General features: G+C 53.6%; 1 protein-coding gene across 1 annotated transcript in view; it reads left to right on the top strand.

Moving 5' to 3' along the window:
* Positions 1–1,121: 1,121 nt before the first annotated feature.
* LOC308047252 (fibrosin-1-like protein) overlaps positions 1,122–8,781 on the top strand; it is a gene marked incomplete at its 3' end in the record, with an annotated part of 121,205 nt that continues 113,545 nt past the window's right edge. Inside the window, exon 1 of the mRNA XM_080355614.1 lies at positions 1,122–1,764. Coding sequence (XP_080211740.1) covers positions 1,471–1,764 — 294 coding nt within the window. The 5' untranslated portion in view covers positions 1,122–1,470. The remainder of the gene's footprint in view (positions 1,765–8,781) is intronic.

The following is an 8,781-nucleotide window of genomic DNA, read 5'->3' as shown; positions in this document are numbered from 1 at the left end:
CCCTCGGGTTGTCCCAGGCCCCCAGCTCACCCCCCGGCCTGTCCCTTGTCTTTCAGCTCATCATTCAGCCCCCAACTCATCCTTCAGCTCGTTCCCCGTCTCCGGCTCATCCCGCGACTCCCACCCCACCGCTGGTCCCTCGGTTCACCATTTAACCTCCGACCCACCCCGCAGCTTGACCTGCGCCTACTGCTCGTCCCCAGGCCGCCCCTTGTCCCCTCCGCTGGTCCCCGGCCCCCGGCCAGCGCCCCTCGCCGCCCCGCGGGTCTGCCGGCGGCGCCCCCTCCGTTTCCCGGGGCTCCACCAGCGCGCGGCGCGGAGCGGGGCAGGGCCGCTGCGGGAGCCGGGCCCGGGGAAACTTTTCCCGGCGGCGGGGCCCAGGCCCCCGCGCCGCTCCCGCTGGGCCGAGCCGGTGGGCGGCGCGCGGCGCGGGGCGGGAAGGAGGAGGAGGAGGAAGGGGGGGCCGGGGGCACGGCCGGGCCTGCGCCGGGGAATGACGCGCAGCTGGCAGCCCTGCTCATGCGCGGCCGGCCGGGCGGTGCTAGCGCCGCGTCCCAGCTCGGGGAGAATGGGGCGGCATCCGGGCAGCGCCGACTGAGCGGCTTCTGGGGGCCGGGGCTGCGCCGCGGGCGGCCGGGCTGGGGCGGGCGGGCGAGCGCCATCCGGCAGCGGGCGGCGGCGGGGGAGCCGCGCCGCGCCGGGGGGGGCTGCGAGCCGCCGGCGGCGCCCGGCGAGGAGGGGTCGGCGGCGGCGGGCGGCGACGGGCGGCGGCGGGGGCTGCCCAGGGATTGTCTCGCTCGCTCCGCGGCAAGAAAGTTGGGCGGCGAGCGCGGCGGCGGCGGCGGCCCCCCCGGCAGGAGCGCGGCGGCCGGAGCGGGGCCCCGGAGCGGCGCTGCCCCCGGGGAGGGGGCGCCGCGCCTGGATTATCCCGAGCTGGGTCGAGTCTCCTGGATCTGCCTCTCTCTTCCGCGCCGAGTGAAGCCGAGGTGTCCTCGTCCTGATCCAGATATATCCCCCCCCCTCTCTTTTTTTTTTCCTCCCCTCCTCTTCCCGTCTCTGCTTTTTTTGGGGGGTGGGGGGGCGGGGGGTGGAAATTTGTCAAGGTCATTCCGTGGATTTAATATTTTTTGTGTGTGTGTGCCGCTCGCCCCACCACCACCGCCACCCAGCCTTGCTCTGTGGATTATCATCGCCCTGGATCCGAGGCTCTGAACAGCAGGATTTTTTGTTGTTGTTGTTGTTGAATTTTTTTTATTATTATTATAATTTTTGAGGGCTCCGGGGTTTGGAGAGGGGAAGTGGTGAGTTGGAGGGGGCGACTTTTCTCTCTCCCCCCCCCCGCGTCCCCCCCGCCCCCACACCCCCCCGCGCCCGGCCTTCTCTTTTTTTTTTTTCTTTTTTTTTTTCCAATTTTTAATTATTTTGATCATTACTGTTTTAAAATATTTTTGATTTGCTGCTTCTTCGGCGATGGATGGGAAAATCCGGCAGAGCCGGAGGTCGAGGTCGCAGCGGGACCGCGTGCGGCGGCGGGAGGCGGCGGCCCGCGACCCGCGGAACCAGAGCCCGTCCTCGGGCTCCGACAAGGAGCCGAGCCCCGGCAAGGAGAACGGCGGCCAGAACTGCACTGCCCCGCGGGGCCCGCCGCCCGCCGCCCGCGCCGCACGGCCCCCGCGCCGCCGCCGCCGCGAGTCCAGCTCCCAGGAGGAGGACCTGATCGATGGCTTCGCCATAGCCAGCTTCAACACCCTGGAAGCGCTGGAGGTAAGAGCGGAGGGGCCGGGGGCTCGTCCCTCCTGCCGAGCGGGGGGTGGGGGAGAGGAAAGAGAAAAAGGAAGCGCGGCGCTTTCAGGCTGCTGAATTTTGCAAATAGCAATTAATGTGCATTAATCCTGGTGTCAGCCCGGAGGGATCTCGGGGCTGCGGTCAGGAGGGTGGCGAGCCAGCCCGGTGCTCGCAGCCCCGCTGGCAACTTGCTGCACACCCCCCGAGCCCCCCCGCTCCCTCCGGCTGGTGTTAACTATCACTTAGGGCAAGTCAAATGTTTGTTTGGGGTTTTAATTGGCTGGCGGAGGGCTGCAGAATATTCCTGGCGTGTTGGGATGGTCCGGGATTGTTGTGAATGGTGGAGTTTCCCCCTCCCGCCCCCACACCCTCTTTCCTCCCCCCTGCTCGGCTCGAGGAGTTTGTGTTTGCATTGCCAAAATGTTACTCTATCTGTCTCCGGAGATTGTTAGCAAATGGCTAGTGTTTGACATTTTGTGGAAAAGAGATGTTTAAATGGATAATAATCCCTTGGTTGTAATTCCCATTTTTGAAGTAATTGAGCAAATTCTTCATCTCTTGTTGACTGTACATATTTTTCTGGTGTTAATAGGCTGGCAAAAAATATTGCTTGTCTAACTTATTACAAACAATATTTGCTGAGCAAATACTGCCTGCCTTGTCTGAGCTAAGTTAAGCAGAGCAGGAAATTTAATATTTTTAGAGGAGCATCGACAAACTAAGACTTTGGCTTTTGATTTTTGTTGTGTTTGTGTGCGAGGGGAGGAAGTGAGTTGTTGAGAGAAAGCCCCTGCCGAGTCACTTGATGGGCATAACAACTTGTATTCCTGGTAAATGTGAGCAATGCTGGTGCCTTTGCCCACTGTCGTTGACACACCGTGGTAAAAACAGGCACAAAGTTTTGGGTGCTCCCCCTACTTCAGATTTCCTGTCACTCGTGTATCTGTTGATCTGCGTTACGGTGATGGAGGGTTCTGTGCAGGCTCATGAGTCATCTCAGGTTTGCCCTGGGATCTCTGACATCTTTGCTCAGGCTTTGAGATCCCATTTGGCCTGTGGGCTCCTCAGCCCGCCCTCCTGCCATGCAGGCCTCGGGTGGCATCGTGGCCATCGGGAGCGCTCTGCTCATGGAACCGGCTTCTCGAGGTCCCAGAGGTGGTCCCTGTGGTCCCTGTGCTCCCGCGGAGGTGTCGGCGGTGGCCTGGGCCGCCTGCGCTGCTGTCAGACGATGGCAGCCGCGCGTGGGAGCCCGGGCCCCTGCTCCAGCCGGACGGGGAGCGCGGCAGCCCCTGGGCAGCAGGTGCGGAGGCGCCGGGCTGGGGAGGTGACCCGTGTTAGCTGGAGATGGCTGTTCTTTGGCCTCTCGCTGTATCATTTGTGGGGTGTTGTCCTGACAGGAAAGCCAGCTACTCTGTCTACGCAGAACCGATAATGAGCGAGCGATCTGCTTTTGTGTGCCTCTCAAACAAGCTGCAGACCTGTATCATCTTGGTTTTTTTCTTGGCCGTGCTCTTAGTCAACTGTGCATCAGCAGATAGGTGCAATTAAACCCCCGAGTCTCTACTGAGCTGTCAGCAAAGAAAGTAAAATTCATCTTCCTGTAGAAATTTTCTACCATGATGAGCACATTATAAGGAAATAGAATTCAAATGATGGTGCAGTCCCTCCAGGGCTGGTGGGGAAAACTCCAGGCTTTTCAAATGGGGTGAGCTTTGTGATCAAATCAACCAAACCGTCACCTTGATAACAGGGTGCGTGAGGACAGAAGGTGACCTTAAACTTCTGCCACCCAAAGTACATTATTCTGTTGAGGCGCTTCTGGTTTTACTTAAAAACAAATAAAAAAAAATGTACAAGTCTTTACCAAACCGTCCCCTTCCGAACTCCTGCAAAACGCTTCAGCACCACCTGAAATTAATTGATTTCCCAGCATGCAGGAGGGCGCGTGCAGCTCAGCTCCGTGCCACCTGGGAATTGAATTCACCTGTTCCTTCAGGTGCTGAACCAGGAGATCTATTGTGCTCGAGGTTCTCAGAGGGCCCTGATAACCACGTGCATTCTGTAAGTCCCAGTGACCTTAAAAAGAAGAAAATAGTCTGCTTGGTGTGGGTTTTTCCATGGAGGTTGCTGTTGGCCATGTGTGGATTTGATGCAGCAGCAGAAGGGAGGACTATTGAGGCAAAACTACTGTAAGTCAACATTTGCCCGTGTGAATGGCTGAAACTGGGAGGTGGTTTTGCGTGGTGTGGAGCTGTGTTCTCTAGTGAAGCGAGTTGCAGCAGGTGGTTTTCTTCTGCTTTGGAGGGTATTTGCCTTTCAGCGTGTGTGTGTTTTCTAAGAGTACTTAAAATCTGCTGTGATGGTGTTTGGAAAATAAATAAGAATTGAAACGTTCCATGTTCATGAGGGAGTAGAAAGAATAAAAGTCAGTATGCAGCGCAGAAACAATACTGAACTAAGAAAGTCTGCTTTATTTAATTCTAATCCTAAAAGGAGCTTTTGTTGCGATGTGGCCGTTGGTTTTGATCCTTTCTTGTGTTCTGGGTTTGTTTGTGACTTGATGTTGCAGAGATCTGTGGTTACATTTAATAGGCTCGCTAAGCCTTGGGCTTCCCCTTGGAAATGAAGTTTCTCAGTGCTTAGGCAGAACTGAATGGCAGGAGCGTTTGGAGAGGTGAGGTGGTTTCTGTTGTTCTTTTAATCTCAAAATATTGTGAATTCCCCTTCCACACTGCAGAAAAATCTCACCACTGGTGTTCCTGTAAATAAGGAGTGCTTTGCAGAATATATCTCTATTTTCCCTTTATGTTGACCTGGGGCTATGAGCAATTTAAGGCTAATACTGAGGGATGGCTTTGTGAATTCCTCTTTAGCTCTTTGGTGTGATTGATTGATTTATTGATTTTTAGCATTCTGGATTTTGACTTTGCTTGTGACAATGTTTCCTTTGGCACTTCTCATCTGAAAATATCATGTCTTGTTTCTGTGATACTTGTGACTTGGCTTACAGGTCCCCTGTCCCACCATCTTTCACCTAAAGACAGAATTGATGATAGCAATTAAGGAAAAAAAAAAAAGCCCACAGACAAAGCATCAGCAACAACCCCTTTCTGTGCATTTGCCGAAACTTCGCCTTTCCCTTCCTTCCCCTGGACCTGCTTCTACAAATCCGGCTCCAACTCAGGTTGCGTGGGCTGGTGCGTGTGCGGCGGTGGTGTGGGTGCGGGGGCTTTTTGTGGTTTCGGTTGTTTGGGTTTGTTAATACCCGTCTCCTGAGCGTGACTGTGGAGTTACCAGCCTGGACACTCGGTTCGCCCCGATGCGGGTGCTGGGGCTGCCCGGGAGATGGTCCTGGGCCAGGGCAGAAAAGCTGTCGGGCTGAGAAACGGGGGATTTCTCGCCGCCTTCCGAAATGAATGGTATGTACGTGAGCATGTGTGTATATTCATTACGTTCAGATGAAGCTGCTAATTATTCTTGAAGGTGATTGGTGAATCAGAGCGAGAGAGTCTAAATGAGCGAGTCGGTGGTTGAGGGCTCTCTCTGATCATAGCTGTTCCTTTCAAGTACGAAAAACAGCGCTAAAAGGGAACTTCATCAGAATGTTAATGAATGCGATCTTTGAGAGCAATTGTTCTCCCAAAGTAGTTGTAAAGACAAGGGGTTGTGTTTTCTTTTTGGCTGTTGTTTATCATTTTTACAGATTCCAGCAAAGCTTTGGAACGCTGTATGGAAATTTTAACTTTCCCAGTGTGTGCGTATGGGTTTTTTAGGGATGTTTAACCTATTTATAGAATCTTGCGGGGAATCCGCTCACAAACACGCGTGATGTCGTGCGGAAGCGGGTCCCTCGGCTGAAGCGTGGCAGACGGGCCCTGGTGCGCGTCGTCGAGGTGGCGCTGCCCTCCCCAGCCAAACCGGGCCCGGCCGCGGCGGCCGCGTCCGGAGCGGGTTGATGCTTTGCCCCTCTGACTTTGGTCCGTGTGCGGGGCGCTGGGTGCTGGGTGACAGTCCCTCCTCCGCCGTTTGCCCCTGGGTGCAGCAGGGCTTGGGAAGCCCGATGGTGACAGCAGACTTCTGGACAGCATCCATAAGTTCCTCAGCTGTTATCTTGATAAGGCTGGTTTCACATGTGCGCTGTACACTGTGCTGTTACTGTTGCTCTGATCTCTCATTGATAAGAAAACCAGTGTATTTAACTGGAGCTTCCTGTTCCAAAGCTTTTGTGCTAGTTCCATTGACCTAGCTATGTAACTTCTCATTTATTTGTCCTATCTCTGTATATATACCTTGCAGCTTAGTTTTTTCCATAGTTAGCCTTGTGTTTTAAAACAAATTTCTCGATTTTGAAGTATTTTCCCCTTCTACCTAATTGACAAGTCATGATGTGTCAACTTAGTGTTTCTGATGGCCAGTTATTCCTTAAAGAAAATGCTTTTAACCTCAGGAAAGCTAATGATTTTCTGGATGGTGCTCTAAATGCCTTTTGGTTTTCCCAAAGGCTTGTTAGTCTCCATTGATTTCTTCTCCTAGCTGTTGATTTTTTTGCATCTAGTCTGAAGTGGGCACTTAAGGTATTTTTGTTGTTGTTAAGGACCAAGAGGTGGTTAATTAGGAGCTAAAACAGGAGTGAGCTCTGGAAAGTCCAGGTATCTGCTCAGCTGGACCAGGGCCCAAGGGGCGCTGGGTTCCCTGCAAACCATGGCCGCGTGCTGGGCAGCGATGAGGAGGGATCCAGCTCTTTGCTTGGAGCCGGAGTTCTTTACCTCATCACAAAAGCATTCTGGGATCAAGGAGTGGATTGTGCACAGGAGAGCGAGCGGGGTGCCCGTGTTGGGGTGATGGTCCCAGCCCGGAGTGCCCGTGTCGGGGTGATGGTCCCAGCCCGGGGTGCCCATGTCGGGGTGATGGTCCCAGCCCGGGGTGCCCGTGTCGGGGTGATGGTCCCAGCCCGGGGTGCCCGTGTCAGGGTGATGCTCATGGCCTGGGCCCCGCTTTGTGCTGAGCTGGCGGGAGAGGGGAAGGACTCCTTACCTGAGACTGCGCTGTGAAACCCCAGCCAGTTTCAGGGATCACTGTACTCCCTACTCGAGGTCCCGTTTTTAGCTCAAGCTGCACGCATCCCTGTCCGTTTGGGTTTTTTGAAAGACCTCTTAATATCTTGCCAGTTTTCAGTATAGTTTCCTGTAGCATAACTGCCCAGCCCTTCTTGAGCAGTCCGAAACCTGGGGTGAAGCATGGGGTGAGTTTGCCGCAGTGCCAAGTGGACCAACTACCACAGAGAAATTCAGAAGATGAATTATAATTAATTAAAATTTTTGAATATGTCATATTTAAGAAATATAAGGTACAATGCATAGATACAATTTGCTGATAAAAGGGATGTAATAAGATTACTGTTCCACTTCTTCCAAATATTAGATGATGTAGGATCCAAATTAATATTTGCTTGCAATAGTGCATTTGACCTGTTGTCTAGAAAGTACTGAAAACTTTGTGGTCCTTCCAGTGTGCTAACAAGATGCACTTGTAATTACTTATCTTGATTATTTCACAGAATGAGCCTGACTATGACAGTGTTACTTTTGGGGAAAATAGCAGTGGACAGGGGAGCCTGGTAGGATGAGACGTGTTTCTGTGTGTGTCTTTGGCAGGTTTCTGCTTGCTCTGCAGGAGGCTGCTGTGTCACACAACTGTGCCTCTTGAAGAGTTCCTGTAGGTACTGACATACTGTGTCTGGGCTGGAGACAGTCACGGTGGTACGAAGGGTTGGGTGGGTGTTTCTGTCCTGCTCTCTTCTTGGTGAGGGCTGTTTTATACTGCAGGCTGCTTCCCTGCCTTCCTTCGCCAGACCTGCCGGGCTTTGCACTCGTAGATCCTGAACCCGTGTGCGCCGTGGCTGGGAGAGCGCTGCCGAAGTGGGGTTGTTGTTCAGCTCTCTGGTGTCTGCGCTGGTGACCCAGGTCCTGGGGAACATCCTGTACCTTGTCTGCAGCGATGCAGCTGGTGCTGGAGCAAACAGTACCAGCAGAACTGAACCGCTGTGTCCTGCTTGTTGTGATATTATTATTATTTTTTTTTTAAATGAAGATTTGAAATACAGCATGGAGGATGTGCATCTTCATATCAGTTGTATGCGAACATCCAGCTGTAAGTGAGAACAATTTCCAATTCCCTGCGCTTTGATGCCTCCAGTTTATCAGGGTAAAGGTGTAAAAGAGTTTTATGTAGGTGAAGTGGCTCTTGCTGTTTAAATGTGTTCTGGCTGTGCTGTGCTCAGCACGTCGGGGCTGTGGCCGCTCCGGCCACGCTCCTTGTGTGGGGAGGAGAGCTGGAGCGCCGCTGCACTGGCCCCGTTCCATCTCCTTGAAAAACAGCCTCTTTTCCAAAGCTGGTGAACGATTTAGAATACTGCTCAGATGCTGAAAGGAGAATTGGTCTTGATGTTTAAAATGGAGGAGAGGGTTAAAGTGCTCCCGAGCCGCCCAGGCAGAGCCTGCATTTAGTTGTCCGTCCAGTTCCTCTGGTGCAAGCGGTTGTGAAAGCGGGGCAGGTAGGAGCCGCGCGGCCGGGCCGCAGATGTGCCCAGCCCTGAGCACGGCTGGGTAGGTGCTCCTCGGGTTCTGCGGCTTAATCACTTCGCACTGAGTGCCTGGGTGAGAGGTGCGGAAGACCCGGTGAGAGGGAGCACGGGCAGCTGTGTGCGCAGCGCTCGCACGAGCCAGGGTGAATGGAGAGTGCTCCCTTTGTAGCTCTGTCTTGCTTCAAGCCAAAAAGCGACTAAACTTGAACAAAAGTTGCATCTGCAAGGTCTGTGGTTGGCATGGATAAGGGGATTGAAGGGATCAAAATGATTTCCCTGTGCTACTGGCTGCAAAACATGGGCTTATGGCACCACTCCTGTCTCTCCCTTTGTGCTCAGAGCAAAGCTTTTTTAATCTCGTACTGGCTATGTATAGTTGTGCCACACAGACATGGCAATTTGGAGTCAAATGT

Source organism: Nesoenas mayeri (assembly GCF_963082525.1).
Source record: "Nesoenas mayeri genome assembly, chromosome: 17".
Taxonomy (NCBI): Eukaryota; Metazoa; Chordata; class Aves; order Columbiformes; family Columbidae; genus Nesoenas; species Nesoenas mayeri.
This window is presented reverse-complemented; position numbering and strand designations above follow the sequence as displayed.